This window comes from Chiloscyllium punctatum, chromosome 7 (genome assembly GCF_047496795.1).
Source record: "Chiloscyllium punctatum isolate Juve2018m chromosome 7, sChiPun1.3, whole genome shotgun sequence".
NCBI lineage: Eukaryota > Metazoa > Chordata > Chondrichthyes > Orectolobiformes > Hemiscylliidae > Chiloscyllium > Chiloscyllium punctatum.
Genome location: NC_092745.1, coordinates 135,223,570 through 135,240,606, shown reverse-complemented (window position 1 = coordinate 135,240,606; position 17,037 = coordinate 135,223,570). Strand labels below are relative to the sequence as shown.

At 47.9% G+C, this 17,037-nt stretch overlaps 1 protein-coding gene across 7 annotated transcripts in view; it reads left to right on the top strand.

Moving 5' to 3' along the window:
- Positions 1–17,037, top strand: part of col11a1a (collagen, type XI, alpha 1a) — a 444,140-nt gene that overhangs the window by 189,499 nt on the left and 237,604 nt on the right. For all 7 annotated transcript variants that reach the window (XM_072574917.1, XM_072574914.1, XM_072574912.1 and 4 more), the window contains 2 exons: positions 15,502–15,570; positions 16,054–16,095. In XM_072574917.1, coding sequence (XP_072431018.1) covers positions 15,502–15,570; positions 16,054–16,095 — 111 coding nt within the window. The remainder of the gene's footprint in view (positions 1–15,501; positions 15,571–16,053; positions 16,096–17,037) is intronic.

Below are 17,037 nucleotides of genomic sequence, written 5' to 3'. Positions count from 1 at the left end.
TGGTGGAGGCTGGTACAATTACAGCATTGAAATGGGTATATGAATAGGAAGGGTTTGGAGGGATATGGGCAGGGTGCTGGCAAATAGGAAGAGTTCAGTTTATGAATCCTGGTCAGCATGGACAAGTTGGGCCAAAAGGTCTCTTTTCATACTGATTGGCTCTATGACTCTATGAGGAGGAATTTCTTCAGACAGAGGGTGGTTTATCTGTGGAACTCATTACCACAGAGAGCTGTGGAGGCCAAGTCATTGAGTGAGTTTAAGACAAGTTCTTGATTAGTAAGGGGTTCAAGGGTTATGTGGATTAGGCAGGAGATTGGGGTTAACAAACACATCAGCCATGATCAAATGGCAAAGTAGACTCCATGGACCAAATGTCCTCCAATGCCTCTATATCTGATGGTCTTATGGACTGTATTCCACTGTGCTGCCCCCTCTGCTGGGTCCGTCCTGTCAGTGGGATGGTGATGGTGGGGTCTGGGACATTGTCTGTAGGGTATGATTCCGTGAGAATGACTATGTCAGGCTGTTAATTGACTAGTCTGTGAGACATCTCTCCCAATGTTGGCACAAACCCCCAGATGTTAGTGAGGGGGACTGTGCAGGGCCAACAGGGCTGTTTCTGCTGTTGTCTTTTTGAGTTCCTAGGTCGATGTCAGGTTCCATTTCTTTGAGACTTTGTAGTGATTGATATAACTGATTGGTTTGTTAGGCCTTTGTTAGAGAGCAATGGAGAGTCAACCACATCGCTGTGGGTCTGGAGTCACAGGTAGGTCAGACCAGGGAAGGGTGGCAGATTTCCCTCCCTAAAGGAGACAGCTTTGTTTTATCCTCTTTCTGGATCTAATTTAACTCGACTTCACTCCACTCTGTTCTCATTTTGTCCTCTTTCTATCTCAATCCTTTACTGTCATTAGTTAAAAAGAGAGGCTGTTCCTTTGGTTGTCCATTGTGGTCCTATTACTGCCTTACTCTCCCCCCCGCCAACTCTCCTAACAAACCCCTCCCTCCCCACCTCGCTACCCTTCAGTTGCCCTACTCACTCCTCGCTCCCCTTATCCCATCGCTCCCTCCCACTCCCCTCGCCTGCCCTCACTGTCTCTCAGCCCCCTACTGCCACCTCATCCCATCACTCCCCCCTCGCACCCCCTTATCTTATCACTCCCCCACTCTCCTTGCTCCCCCCTCATTCCCCCTCATCCCCTTACTCCCACCCCCACTGCCCCTCAGTCACCTGACTCCCCCTCACTCCCCCTCATCCCATCGTGCTCTCCCACTCCCCTCCTCTCGCTGCCCCTCAGCCCCTTACTGCCCCCTCACCCCATCACTTCCCCCTCGCTGCCCCCTCACCCCCACCCAATCCCCCTTTCTGTTCCCTCGCCCTGTTTCCCTGTGTGTCACTCCTGTATTCAGTAGGTCCTGGTGTAGGGAGTGTTGAGGTGCAGGCTGGAGGATGGAGGGGGTGTGGGGGTGAAGGCAGGGACACTCTGAGTGAAAGCTGTGCAAGGATCTCATTGGTTTGTGTGATATCCCAACCCTCAGTCCCAACCCTCGAACTCAGCACCGCCTTCCTAACCTGTAATCTTCTTCCTGACCTCTCCGCCCCCCACCCCCTCTCCGGCCTATCACCCTCACCTTAACCTCCTTCCACCTATCACATTCCCAATGTCCCTCCCCCAAGTCTCTCCTCCCTACCTTTTATCTTAGCCTGCTGGACACACTTTCCTCATTCCTGAAGAAGGGCTGATGCCCAAAACGTCGATTCTCCTGTTCCTTGGATGCTGCCTGATCTGCTGCGCTTTTCCAGCAACACATTTTCAGCTTGTGTGATATCCCGCCCAGTAATTCTGATGCGCCCACATGGAGCTGTCTTTGGTCTGTCCTGAACAGGATAACTTGCTCTGGTCACAAACACACCCACAGACATCCCCAAGCTTCTGGTACAGTCCCCGCTCAGGCAGTTCTGGAACATTCTGTCTCCGTGACAGGCTCCAATCCTGTAAACCCACAAAGAAGCCACATCTGCTCAATTCCTATCTCTGGAGCCCTGTGTAACCAGTACCTTCAGGGTGACAGACAGGGTCAGAAGGTCAACACCCTCTCAGGGTGTGTTCCATTTGGAAACGTGTCCAACTCTTATCCCCCACCCCGTTCCAGGTGAAACCGCCTGTGTGGACAACGACGAGGAGTGGGGAAAGAGCAGACGTATAATATCCAGCCTCAGTTCTCCATAATATACAGTTCCGCCTCGCTGTAATACATAGTGTCATATAATGGTCCCTATAATTTACTTCACTATTCTGGTCTAAAATCCATTCTCAGTATCTGTGTGACACTGACACGGTCAATACCCCTTCAATGGGGGGGGGGGTGATGGGGGCTGGAATCCCAACTGCTGCAGAGAAAAGTAATATTTGCATTTCTAGGCCAACACACTCCCAAGCAGAAAGTGAGGACTGCAGATGGTGGAGACCTAGGTCAAAGAATGTAGCACTGGAAAAGCTCAGCTGGTCAGGCAGCATCCGAGGAGCAGGAGGATCAATGCTTCAGGCATTAGCCCTTCATCAGGAATGGGCTTTCACCTGAAACATCGATTCTCCTGCTCCTCGGATGCTGCCTGACCAGCTGTGCTTTTCCAGCAACACACTCTTGACACAAAACACTCCCAGATACTTCTCACACAATGAGGACGCTGTTCTCATGTTGGAAATGTAGCAGCCAATTGGTGCACAGCAGGATCCCACAAACAGTAAGATGTCAGTGACACCTGAATAAAATGTTCTGTGTACACTTTGTCTTCCTCGTACACAGTCATCGGTCTATCCCATTCCTTCACTTTCTTCCTAACCGATGCAAAGGTTGAAAAAGGAAGCATGTGATGCCACTCTGAGATACACAGGGACTGCTCAGCTGTTTCTTTCTAAAAAAGAAAATAAAAGAATTAGCATTCTCTAAAGTACCAATAAGGAGTGAATCAAAAGAAGTTATTCTGACACAGAATAAGGGAGAGAAATGCACATTACAATAGATCTTTGATGCAGACATCTGTAAAGAGCACAGTGAGAATGGGAAAGAAATATCTGAACATGGATTGACTCTCCAGTGAAATTCTGACAGAATTTCAATTGTTCAAAGAAAGAATAACCCTTCACTTCAGAAATCAGCAGGTAGCTGGTCAAGAAATGCAGTCAGTCAAGCTCCTTATCACTGGGGGAAACAAAGCATTAACAATAAAACCCTCTGCTATTTCAAGTGATTTCCACAAAGATTCTGACCAATTTTCGTGCAGGATAATGCTCCAGCCAGCCTCTGGGTAACACAAGATTGAACTGGAGTCACCCCACCATCAGTTGGATAATGCAGTCACTTGATCTGTCAGTAGATGTTGGCCCAGAGATGGAACATGATTTCATTGAGAAGCTAGTTTAGCTGAAAGGCTGATGGAACTGGTCATTGCTTTTCACTTAGTAAATCTTTTTGAAAAGCAGTTCTGGACAATCTTGAGGAATACCCCATTGATGCCACACAAAGGGTGCATTGCAGTACGATATGCAAGTGCTTTTTCAGAATTCCTGTCTGGGGTGAGGACATTGCTGGAAAGGTCACCATTTGTTACCCATCCCTAGTTGCCCCTGAATTGATTGGTACTCAGGGCTATTTCAGACCAGGTCAGGATGATGGACCCCCTCTCCCTGAAGGACATTACTGATCCAGCAACGAGAGTGATTGCACAGTCACCGCGCACCGTGAATCCATGTGTTCACTCTGTTCACCTCATCATGTGACTCACAGGTTGTGTGAGCCCAGGAATGTCTCAGCCACTGAGATCGTGCTCTGCACTGCTCAATGTATCAGAAGCAACGTTTCACAAAGAGACATTGGGGGAAACCGTGTAAGGCATGCAGACATGCAGAGGAACCCACTAAAGGCCAGCATCGTGCTCCATGTGAAGAGGCTGAATTCTTTGCCTGGAGCACAGGAGGTTGAGGGGGTTATCCTACAGAAGTTTATAAACTTGAGGGGCATGGAAAGGGGGAATAGCCAAGGACTTCTTCCTTGGGTGGAGGAGTCCAAAACTAGATGTCATAGGTGAAAGGTGAAAGAGGAAAGATTTACAAAGGACATGAGGGATAACGTTTTCACTCAAATGGTGGTGCGTGTATGGAACGAGCTGCCAGGGCAAATGATGGAGACTGGTACAATCACAACATTTAAAAAGCATCTGGTTGGGGTATGAAGAGGAGGGGTTTAGAGGGATATGGCCCAAGTGCTGGCAAGGTCAGATTGGGATATCTGGTCAGCATTGTCGAGTTGGACCGAAGGATCTGCTTCTGTGCTGTATATTTCTATGACTATGAATCTATGTCTGATACCAGAGAAATATAAGTCACAAGGGGACAAAATAAAGCAGGAGATTGGCTGCTGTGTCCACCAATTGGATCTAGCATCGATAAGAAGGAGGTGGCTACATTTTATATTCCTTAGAGCAGCAAATCAAAGATAGGGCAACAGTCACTGAAAATTAACTGACCCACTGACAGCGCAGTACTCCCTCAGCACTGACCCTCTGACAGTGCGGCACTCCCTCAGCACTGACCTCTGACAGTGTAGCACACCCTCAGCATTGACCATCTGACAGTGCGGCACTCCCTCAGTACTGACCCTCTGACAGTGCGGCACTCCCTCAGTACTGACCCTCTGACAGTGCAGCACTTCCTCAACACTGATCCTCTCACAGTGCAGCACTCCCACAGTACTGATCCTCTGATCCTCCCACAGTACTGATCAGCGCTGACCCTTTGTACTGGATGGTATGGTTTCTGCTTCAGTGTGCTGTACCAGGATTGTCAATCTCTCCCAGGGGCAGTGCCCATTGTCCTGGGATTGGCTGGCAGGTGCTGTGGGTGGACTTTGCTGCTTCCTGGCCTTGTGTTCCTTCAGTGGAGCACCTGGTCAGCAAAGTCCCACCCTGGAAACCGTTCACAGGAGCAGCACCAAGGAAGTGACCAGGGTGGGATTAGTAACAGTAAACATGATCCTCTACGTCTGAGACACTGTCACTGGAACTGAAAAGGGAGGGACATGAAGGAAACATTCTGCATCTTTCTTTTGAGTTAGAAAGGTAAAGAAGGTTCTAGACCGTGTTGGAGCCGATCATGTGTTGAGTGAGTAATGTCAGTGAAAACAATGCACTGGGGTCAGCTCAGTGCATGAGGAGACAAAGGAGATATAAGGAGGACTGAGAGGGACTGAATGGAGTTTCCAAGTTGTTGAGAGGTTTTGATGCAGAAGTTAAGGGAAATGATTCACTCTTGGACCTGTCAGGCAGGGAGGAAGCTATGGAGCGTGGGAGCCGTGGTTTACAAAGGAAGTGGAATCTCTGGTCAAGAGGAAGAAGAAGGCTTATGTTAGGATGAGATGTGAAGGCTCAGTTCGGGCGCTTGATAGTTACAAGGTAGCCAGGAAAGACCGAAAGAGAGAGCTCAGAAGAGCCAGGAAGAGACATGAGATGTTGTTGGCGGATAGGATCAGTGTAAACCCTAAGGCTTTCTATAGGTATTTAAGGAATAAAAGAATGATGAGAGTAAGATTAGGGCCAATCAAGGATAGTAGTGGGAAGTGTGTGTGGAGTCAGAGGAGGTAGGGGAAGCAATAAATGAATATTTTTTGACAGTATTCACTCTAGAAAATGACAATGTTGTCGAGGAGATTACTGAGATACAGGCTACTAGACTAGGTGGGATTGAGGTTCACAAGGAAGAGGTATTAGAAATCCTGCAGAGTGTGAAAATAGATAAGTCCCCTGGGTCGGATGGGATTTATCCTAGGATCCTCTGGGAAGCCAGGGAGGAGATTGTCGAGCCTTTGGCATTGATCTTTAAATCGTTATTGTCTACAGGAATAGTGCCAGAAGACTGGAGGATGGCAAATGTGGTTGCCCTGTTCAAGAAGGGGAGTAGAGACAACCCTGGTAATTATAGACCAGTGAGCCTTACTTCAGTTGTTGGTAAAGTGTTGGAAAAGGTTATAAGAGATAAGATTTATAATCATTTAGAAAATAATAATTTGATTAGGGATAGTCAGCATGGTTTTGTGAAGGGTAGGTCATGCCTCACAAACCTTATTGAGTTCTTTGAGAAGGTGACCAAACAGGTAGATGAGAGTAAACCGGTTGATGTGGTGTATATGGATTTCAGCAAGGCATTCGATAAGGTCCCCCACTGTAGGCTATTGTACAAAACGCGGAGGAATGGGATTGTGGGAGAGACAGCAGTTTGGATCAGTAATTGGCTTGCTGAAAGAAGACAGAGGGTGGTGGTTGATGGGAAATGTTCATCCTGGAGTCCAGTTACCAGTAGTGTACCGCAAGGGTCGGTGTTGGGTCCACTGCTGTTCGTCATTTTTATAAACGACCTGGAAGAGGGCATAGAAGGGTGGGTTAGTAAATTTGCTGACGACACTAAGGTCGGTGGATAGTAACGAAGGATGTTATAGGTTACAGAGAGACATAGATAAGCTGCAGAGCTGGGCTGAGAGGTGGCAAATGGAGTTTAATGTGGACAAGTGTGGGGATGGCAAACACGAGGAGAGGCAAATTTAAACTGAGGGGAGATAGATATAGGACAGATGTCAGAGATAGTTTCTTTACTCGGAGAGTAGTAAGGATATGGAATGCTTTGCCTGCAACGGTAGTAGATTCGCCAACTTTAAGTACAATTAAGTCGTCATTGGACAAGCAAATGGACGTACATGGAATAGTGTAGGTTAGATGGGCTTCAGATTGGTATGACAGGGCGGTGCAACATCGAGGGCCAAAGGGCCTGTACTGCGCTGTAATGTTCTACATTCCAAAAACACAGCTCTGATTGACATATCATGTTTCCAAATTCTCCATCAGCTTGGTGTGAGGTTACCCCCACCCCCACCCCCACCCCCACCCCCACCTCCACCTCCACCCCCCCCCAACACCCCCCTCTCCCCAACACCCCCTTCCCCCTCCCCCAACACCCACTCCCCCAACACCCACTCCCCCAACACCCACCCCAACACACCCTCCTCCCAACACCCCCTTCCCCTCCCCCAACACACCCTCCCCCCAACACCCCCTTCCCTCTCCCCCAACACACCCTCCCCCCAACACCCCTTCCCCTCAACATCCCCTCCCCCAACACCCCCTCCCCCTCCCCAACACCTGCCTCACCCCAACACACCCTCCCCCAATGCCCCCTCCCCTCTTCACACCCTCCCCCCAACACCCCTTCCCCCCAACAACCCCTTCCCCCTCCCCCAACATCCCCTCCTCCTAACACCCCCTCCCCCAACACACCCTCCCCCAACACACCCTCCCCTCAATACACCCTCCCCCCAAACCTCCCCCCAACACTCCCTCCCCCCAACACACCCTCCCCAATACACCGTCCCCTAACATCCCCTCTCCCAACACCCCCTCCCCCCAACACACCCTCCCAACCCCCCCAACACACCCTCACACCCTCCCCCCCAACACACCCTCCCCTCACCCCCCACTCCCCGCTCTCTCCCAGGGTTCACTCTCAGTGTCTGCAGAAATGCCCAGTGAGGTAGGGAGAGGTCAGTGACCTTCTCCTCTGTGCCAGTGTAAGTGCCATGGCGAGGATCACCCATTTCCAATTGATACCAATGGTTTCGGTATCTAAAGGGCTCAGGCTCTCTGTAATTTCTTCACATTTCCTGGTGGTACAACGTTCAGTTGATGGTACGGGATGGTAATTTGGTGGATGTACACGATGGTAATTTGATAGATGTACACGATGGTAATTTGGTGGATGTACACGATGGTAATTTGGTGGATGTACACGATGGTAATTTGGTGGATGGTATGGGATGAAGTGGATGGAAATGGGTTGGGTAATTGTCAAGCCTATGACAGGTGCCATATATTCTCAGGATGTGTGACATTATTCTCTGGAGTGTTGGGAGCTGAGGGGTGACCTAAAAAAATCATGAGGGGCTTGGATAGAATAAATATCAAGGTCTTTTCCCTGGAGTAGGGGAGTCCAGAACTAGAGGGCATAGGTTTAGGGTGAGAGGGGAAAGATATAAAAGTGACCGAAGGGACAACTTTTTCACACAGAGGGTGGTACGTGTATGGAATGAGCTGCCAGAGGAAGTGGTGGAGGCTGGTACAATCGCAACATTTAAGAGGCATTTGGATAGGTATATGAATAGGAAGGGTTTGGAGGGATATGGGCCGGGTGTTGGCAGGTGGGACTAGATTGGGTTGGGATATCTGGTCGGCATGGACGGGTTGGACCGAAGGGTCTGTTTCCATGCTGTACATCTCTATGACTCCATGGTTCTTTGACCAGTCAAGTACCAGTCTGATATAGTCATACTCACTGATTCATACCTTACAGACCTCTCCCTATAGCTCAAATCCTCCAATCCTGACAATATCCTTGTAAATCTTTTCTGAATCCTTTCAAGTTTCACATCATCCTTCTGACAGGAAGGAGACCAGAATTACACGCAATATTTCAAAAGTGGCCTCACCAATTTCCTGTACAGCCGCAACATGACCTCCCAACTCCTGTACTCAATACTCTGACCAATTAAGAAAAGCATACCAAACACCTTCTTCACTATCCTATCTACCTGCGACTCTACTTTCAAGGAGCTATGAACCTGAACTCCAAGGTCTCTTTGTTCAGCAACACTCTCTAGGATCTTACCATTAAGTGTATAAGTCCTGCTAAGATTTGCTTTCCCAAAATGCAACACCTCACATTTATCTAAATTAAACTTCTCATGGACCAACACTAGCTGTTCCTTGAATAAGCTCCACATTTCTATTGTGCCCATCCCCTGCAGTTTCCTTCCTCATCCTATGCATCCTCAAGCTTGCCTAATTGAGTCAGAATTGCTGTGGTGTGCCTTTCCATCACTAAAGTAAACATAATCGAATTGTGGTCACTATCACCAAAGTGCTCACCTACCTCCAAGTCTAACACCTGGCTGGGTTTATTACCCAGTACCAAATCCAATGTGGCCTTGCCCCTTGTTGGCCTGTCTACATACTGTGTCAGGAAACCCTCCTACACACACTGGACAAAAACTGACCCATCTAAAGTACTCGAACTATAGTATTCACAGTTAATATTTGGAAAGTTAAAGTTCCCCATAACAACCAACCTGTCAGTCTCACTCCTATCCAAAATTATCTTTGCTATCCTTTCCTCTACATCTCTGGAACTATTTGGAGGCTGGTAGAAAACTCCCAACAGGGTGACCTCTCCTTTCCTGTTTCTAACCTCAGCCCATACTACCTCAGTTGATGAGCCCCCAAACATCCTTTCTACAACTGTAATACTGTCCTTGACTAACAATGCCACACCTCACCCTCCTTTGCCATCTTCTCTGTTCTTACTGAAACATCTAAATCCTGGAACCTGCAACACCCATTCCTGTCCCTGATCTATCCATGTCTCCGAAATGGCCACAACATCGAAGTCCCAGGTACCATCCCACGCTGCAAGTTCACCCACCTTATTCCGGATGCTCCTGGTGTTGAAGTAGACACACTTCAAACCACCCTCCTGCTTGCTGGTGCCTTAGTTCTGACTTCAGTATTCTCAAGCTCCCATATATTCAAACTACAATTTAGGTTCCCATCCCCCTGCTGAATTCGTTTAAACCCACCCAAAGAACATGAGCAAATTTCTCCCCAGGATATTGGTGCCCCTTTAGTTCAGGAACCAGGGCAGTACCAGTATTATTTTGGATAAGGAAAAAGTTCACCTACAAAAGATGGCTTTGGATTGGGAGCAGGAAGGCAGATTTTAATGAAATAAAGCAGGATCTGGCCTCAGTAGAATTGGAACAGCTTCATGTGGGTGAGTCTACAGCAGAGCAAATAGGGGGGGCATTCAAAAGGAGGTGGGGGGGAGTACAGCCCTAACATATAACCTTTAGAGGGAGATGTCGGATCAACACAGTCAGGACCCTGAACGTCGAGGACAATGCAGGGTTTCATAAAGAAGACGAATAAGGCTTTCAGCAATTCCGAAGGAAGCAAGTCAGCTGTGGTCCGACAGGAATACAGGAAGTGCAGGAGGGAACTTCAGAAAGTAATTAGAAGGGCAAAAAGGGAACACGAGAAAGAACTTACTTAGCAGGATTAGGGAAATTCCAAAAATATTTCATAAATCCATTGAGGGAAGAGATTAACCAGGAAAAAGGTGGGCCCAAGGGGGCAACCTGTGTGTGAAGCTGCAGGATAATGGAAGGGGGTTGAATAAATACTCCTCTTCAGTCTTCACTCTGGAAAAGGAGAACGCAGGTACGGAATTCAGGACAAGGGACTGTGAGGAACCTGCACAGTCTGAGATAGGAAATGGCTCTCCATTGGTATTGGAGGCCCTGTTGGGCTTAAAAACGGACAAATCCCCTGGTCCAATTAAATTACATCCCAGGCTGCTGTAGGTGATGAGGCAGGATATTACAGGGACTCTGACACAAAGTTTTAATTGCTCTCTGACCATAGGGGAAGTGCCAGCAGACTGGAGGATGGCAAAGGTGGTTCCACGTTTTAAAGAAGGCTGGTCGGGATGAGCCAGGAAATTATAGGCCAGTGGGTTTAGCATCAGTGTTCGGGAAACTATTGGAGAAAGCTCTGGAGGAGTGAATTAATTCCCACTTGGAAAGGCATAGGTTAATTAGGGAGAGTCAGCATGGCTTTGTCAGAGAGAGTTGAAAAATGTGGTGCTGGAAAAACACAGCAGGCCAGGCAGCATCCGAGGAGCAGGAGAATCGACGTTTCGGGCATAAGCCCTTCTCAACTCTGGTCTCCAGCATCTGCAGTCCTCACTTTCCTCTTTGTCAGAGAGAGGTCATACCTAACAGATTTGTTAGAAGATTTTGAAAATGTGATCAAGTGTGTGGATGAGGGAAGTTCAGTTGGTGTTGTTCATCGGGATTTTAGCAAACTTTTTGACAAGGTCCCACATGGGAGACTGACTGAGAAGGTTAAAACCCATGGAATTGTGGGAAAGTTGGTGAGCTAGATCGGAAACAAAGGGTAGTGGGAGAAGGCTGGAGGCCGGTGTCCTGTGATGCACCACAAGGATCAGTACTGGGACCCTTATTGTTTGTTATATACTGAAATGATATACAAAACAACCTTAGTTATCCGAACATCAATTATCCAAATTTCGGATTATCCAAACAAGATCTCAAGGTCCCATAAATGCTTCCTTTGTTTACGATCAGATCAGTTATCTGAACAATCAGTTATCTGAACAAAATACTGCCCGCCCATCTCGTTCGGATAATTGAGGTTGTACTGGAGATGAAAACATTGGGGGAATGCTAAGCAAGTTTGAGGATTATACCAAGGTTGGTGGAAGGGTTAATAGAGAAGATGATGTTTGTCGGTTACAGGAAGATATAGATGGGTTGGTAGCTGGGCAGATCAGTGGCAGATAGTATTTAACCCTGATAAATGTGAGGTGATGCACTTTGGAAGAAGAAACACGATGAGAGAGTATTTAATGAACGGCAGGACACTGGGTAGCTCAGAGGAACACAGGGATCATGGGTAATTATTCACAGGTCCCTGAAGTAACCAGGGCATGTGAATAGGATCGTTAGGAAGAAAGCGTGTATGGAACACTTGCTTTCATCAGTTATGACAGAGTGTAAGAGCAAGGTGGAAATGTTGAGACATACAAAGCGTTGGTCAGGCCGAAGCTGGAGTTGTGTGCGCAGTTCTGGTCACCTCACTACAGGAAGGATGTGACAGCACTAGAGGGAGTACAGAGGAGGTTCATCAGGATGTTGGCTGGGATTGAGAGACTGAGCTATAAGGAGAAGCTAGATAGACACAGAAGATTGAGGGGGAACATGATTGAGGTATGTAGGATTATGAGGGGTATGGACAGGGTGAATAGAGAGCAGCTGCTCCCCTCGGTTGAGGGGTCAATCATGAAGGGGTGAGGTTTTAGGGTAAGGGGCAGGAGATTTTGAGGGGATTTGGGAAAAATCTTCTCCACTCAGTGGGTGCTGGGAATCTGGAATGCACTGCCTGGGCGGTGGGCGGCACGATGTCATGTGGGCTGCACGGTGGCACAGTGGTTAGCACTGCTGCCTCACAGCACCAGGGATCCAGGTTCAATTCCCGCCTCAGGCGACTGACTGTGTGGAGTTTGCACGTTCTCCCCGTGTCTGCGTGGGTTTCCTCCGGGTGCTCTGGTTTCCTCCCACAGTCCAAAGATGTGCAGGTCAGGTGAATTGACCACGCTAAATTGCCTGTAGTGTTAGGTAAGGGGTAGATGTACGGGAGTGGGTGGGTTACGCTTCGGCAAGTCGGTGTGGACTTGTTGGGCCGAAGGGCCTGTTTCCACACTGTAAGTAATCTAATCTAATCTAAGACCCTGGGAAGGTAGCGGAGGCTGGAAACATTACAACCTTCAAAAAATATTTGGATGAGCACTTTTAAGTAACCCCTTGTACTTTCATTCTGCACTCTGAGCCAGCTCTGTTAGCTGTGGTTTGTGATACAGAGTGATGTCAACACTGTGGGTTTAATCCCCACACCAGCTGAGGTAACCATGAAGGACTCTCCTTATCAACCTCTCCCCTTACCTGAGGCATGGTGACCCTCAGGCTAAACCAGCTCTAGCGTGACAGAGCAGCCCTCTGGTTTGATAGGATTATGGTGACTTTGTATTTTCTTGACTCTTCTCAGGTACCCTTCATTATCCAACATAAACTTCCTTCTGTAATCCTTATCCAATCCTGACCTTTCCTCAATCTCCAGGGCTCCACCCTTCACTGTTTCACCAACATACTGGCCCTGCACTCTCACTATTACAGAGATGATATAGAGTCGGGGATCAAAGGTAATGTGTCAAAGTTCACAGATGATGTTAAAATGAGTAGTTAATGAGGTTAAGTGAGTGGACAAGGGTCTGACAGATGGAGTACAATGTTAATAAATGTGAAGTCATCCATTTTGGTAGGAATAACAGCAAAATGGACTATAAATGGTGAAAGATTGCAGCATGCTGCTGTGCAGAGGGACCTGAGTGACCTTGCTCATGAATCACAGAAGGTTGGTTATCAGATGCAACTGGTAATTAAGACGGCAAATGAAATATTGTCCTTCATTGTTAGAAAGGATGGATTTTAAAAATAGGAAGGTTTTGCTGCAGCTGTATGAGGTGCTGGTGAGGCCACACCTGAAGTAATGTTACAATTTTGGTCTCCTTACTTGAGAAATCACGTACTGGCACTGGAGGGGGTGTGTAGGAGGTTGATTCCAGAGTTGAGAGGATTGGCTTATGAGGAGTTAGGCCACTGTTGGAATATTGTGTGCAATTCTGGTCTCCTTCCTATCGGAAAAATGTTGTGAAACTTGAAAGAGTTCAGAAAAGATTGACAAGGACGTTGCCAGGGTTGGAGGATCTGAGCTATAGGGAGAGGCTGAACAGGCTGGGGCTGTTTTCCCTGGAGCGTTGGGGGCTGAGGGGTGACCTTATAGAGGTTTATAAAATCATGAGGGGCATGGATAGGATAAATAGACAAAGTCTTTTCCCTGGGGTTGGGGAGTTCAGAACTAGAGGGCATAGGTTTAGGGTGAGAGGGGAAAGATATAAAAGAGACCTAAGGGGCAACTTTTTCTCACAGAGGGTGGTATGGGTATGGAATGAGCTGCCAGAGGATGTGGCGAAGGCTGGTACAATTGCAACATTTAAGAGGCATTTGGATGGGTATATGAATAGGAAGGGTTTGGAGGGATATGGGCCGGGTGTTGGCAGGTGGGACTAGATTGGGTTGGGATATCTGGTCGGCATGGACGGGTTGGATCGAAGGGTCTGTTTCCATGCTGTACATCTCTATGACTCTATGAGTGACTGAGTACACTGTGATTACACTCATTGGAATTTAGAGAATGAGGGGGGATCTTATAGAAACATTATGAAGGGACCAGATAAGATGGAAGCAGGAGGTTGTTTTCACTGGTGGGTGAAACTAGGACTGGGGGCATAGCCTCAAAATAAGGGGGGATCAGATTTAGGGCTGAGTTGAGGAGGGTTGTGAATCTGTGGAATTCCCTGCTTAGTGAAGCAGATGAGGTAATTCCATTGAACATTTTTAGCAAAGATAGATTTTAGGACAATGAAGTAATTAAGGGATACGGTGAGAGGGTGGGTAAGTGGAGCTGAGACCACAAAAAGATCAGCCATGATCTTATTGAGTGGTGGAGTAGGCTCGAAGGGCCAGGCGGCCGACTCCTGCTCCCATCTCTGATGTTCTGATTGAATGTCTCCCACTGCTTTGATGTGGATTTTCCTACAAGTAGCCGCTGCCAGTTCACTTTAGCCGGCTCCTGCCTTATCCCACATCGCCTTCCCCAGTTCAAAACCTTTATTCCTGGAGTGAGCAAGCGAGTGTGAGCAGGGGAATGTGAGTAGGTGAGTGTGAGCAGGGGAGTGTGAGTAGGTGAGTGTGAGCAGGGGAATGTGAGTAGGTGAGTGTGAGCAGGGGAGTGTCGCTGGGTCAGAATCCTGGAATGCCCTTCCTAAGGGTGTTGTGGTGTTACCCACAGCTCCTGGACTGCATTGCTCAAGAAGGCAGCTCACCCCCACTTTCTCAACACCTGAATGAGTAAAAAAAACTCTAACAGTGTTTTCAGATGATGTTGCTGAGGGGCGATGTGTTAGTGAGGGATACCGGAGGCTGAAGGACTAGCCCTGAGGGACACCAGAGTCACAGTGTGGGAGAAAGAGTGGTTGTGAGTCATTCTCTGGCTATCTTCAGGAAGATGAGAATGGGTGAGGGAAGGGGAGCCCAGGTGGAGGATAGTGAAGAGGTTTTGGAGAAGGATTTGAAAAGGAAATAATTTCAGGCCTGGGGGAGTGAACAGGCAAGTGAGATTAATTCGATCGAGTTTTCATTGAGCCAGCACAGGCATTATGGGCTGAGTGGCCTCTTATTTTCCAATCTCTTTCCATAATTTTCTTCACGTAAGTATCAGATTCAAAACTCTTCGGAGAAATTATTTTGAGTTCCAATTAAATGCCCCGATCAGAGCTATTTCACTGGTGTATATGCAATGAGAATGTACCATTGATACTGGAGCTTGTTCTGTTGTTTACCCAAACAGTGGAAGGCTGTGTGTGTCTCTATGTGAGAGGGAGAGTGTGTGTCAGTGTATGACTGTGTCTGACTCGCTCTGTCTGTGTGTGTATGTGTGTCTGTGTGTCTGTCTGTCTTCCTCTCTCTATGTATCTGTGCCTATGTATGTCTCACTTTGTGTGTGTGTGTCTGTGCACATTTCACTCTGTGTGTGTGTGTGTCTGTGTGTGTGTGTGTGTGTGAGTCAGTGCCTCACTGTCTGTGGTCTGTGTCTCTCTCTGTGTGAATGAGTGAGCGAGGCAGTGAGTGTTTAGCACTGAGGCAGGGTTTTTGATATCAGAATCTCTAAAGCACATCTCTAAAGGGTGGTTTCTTTAATTGCAGGTGAACACAAATTCTCTCGGCCTGCTGGGAGAGAAGGGGCAGAAAGGAGAGCCTGCTGTGGTGGAACCTGTGAGTATAAACCCCACCCACTGCCCCACTGCTGTCGCTCACGATCGGAGGCTGGGAGTGCAATTGGAACACCGGGTCCCTCTGTCAGACTGAACCACAGGCTCTCCTGCAGCCATGTGTGCTGCCTCTCCTGGCCGAATAGTTGCACAAGAAACTGGAGCAAACAGAGTCTTAACAAAGCCCAAGAAAACAAGCCCTCAGGCTGGACAGATCGTCCAAACAGGACAACTCCATGATCTTAGAGCAATGGGAATGCAAGGATGTCAGAGAGAGAGTGATAGAGAGGAGAGAGGGAACTTGGAGTGAGAGAGGGAGGCACCGGGGGTGGGAGGCAAGAGGAGAGAGGGAGACAGGGAAGCAGAGAACGAGAAACACTGAAGAGGAGACACAAAAAGAGGGTGAAACAGAGGTCTGAATAACAGCAACTCTTCAAAACAATGACGAGGGAAGTTCAAGCTAACGATGGTCTTTGATCTGTTTCAGGGAATGCTGATAGAAGGACCCCCTGGATTGGCAGGAGCACCGGTAAGATTTTATCAAATCCCATTATAGAATCCCTTCCACTGTACAATCACTCTTCACTGTGTATTCACTCCTCACTGTAAAATGGAAACAGGAGTAGTCTGTTCAGCTCATCAAGCCTGCCCTTCCATTCAACACATGGAACACTTAATTGAACACTTCAATGACTTTTCCCCTTCCCATCCCCATATTCCTGTCCCCCACCGGGAATCAGAAACTGATCAACTGCTTCCATAAACAGCTCTCTGTGGTGGACAATTCCAAAGACTCACAACTCTCTGAGTAAAATACTTTCTCCTCATCTTGGTCTTTAGTGGCATCCCCCTTATTTTTAAATTACACCCTTTCCCTTCATCGAGAGGTCAATAACCGGGGGCACAGTTTTAAGGTAATGAGCGAGAGGGTTAGAGGGGACTGGAAGGTTGTGGGCATCTGAAACTGACAGTCTGAAGGGACGGGGAAGGTGAAGCCCATCATGCTCAATAAGCTTGGGGTGTTTTTGTTGGAACGCAGGAGGGTAAAGGGGGGACCTGATAGAGATGCGTAAGGTTATGGGGGACATGGACAGGGTAGATAGAAAGCAGCTGTTCCCTTCAGTCAAAGGTCAATAACAAGGGAGCATCATTCTGAGGTAAAGGCAGGAGGTTCAGAGATGATTAATGGAAAAGGTTTTTCACCCAGAGGCTGGTGGGGGGTCTGGAATGCGCTGCCTGGGGAGTGGGGGTGGGGTTGAGGCAGGAATCCTCACAAACTTTAACAAATACTTGGATGAGCTTTTCAAATATCATAGAGTTCAAGGCTACGGGCCAAGTGCTGGAAAATGGGACAGATTTAGAACAGTTTATTTAATGCAAATTCGATGGGCTGAAGGGTTTTTCCAGTAATTATGTGATTCACTTCAGCTCTGCAATCATCTCCAATACCCCCGCCCCCATGGTATACCCC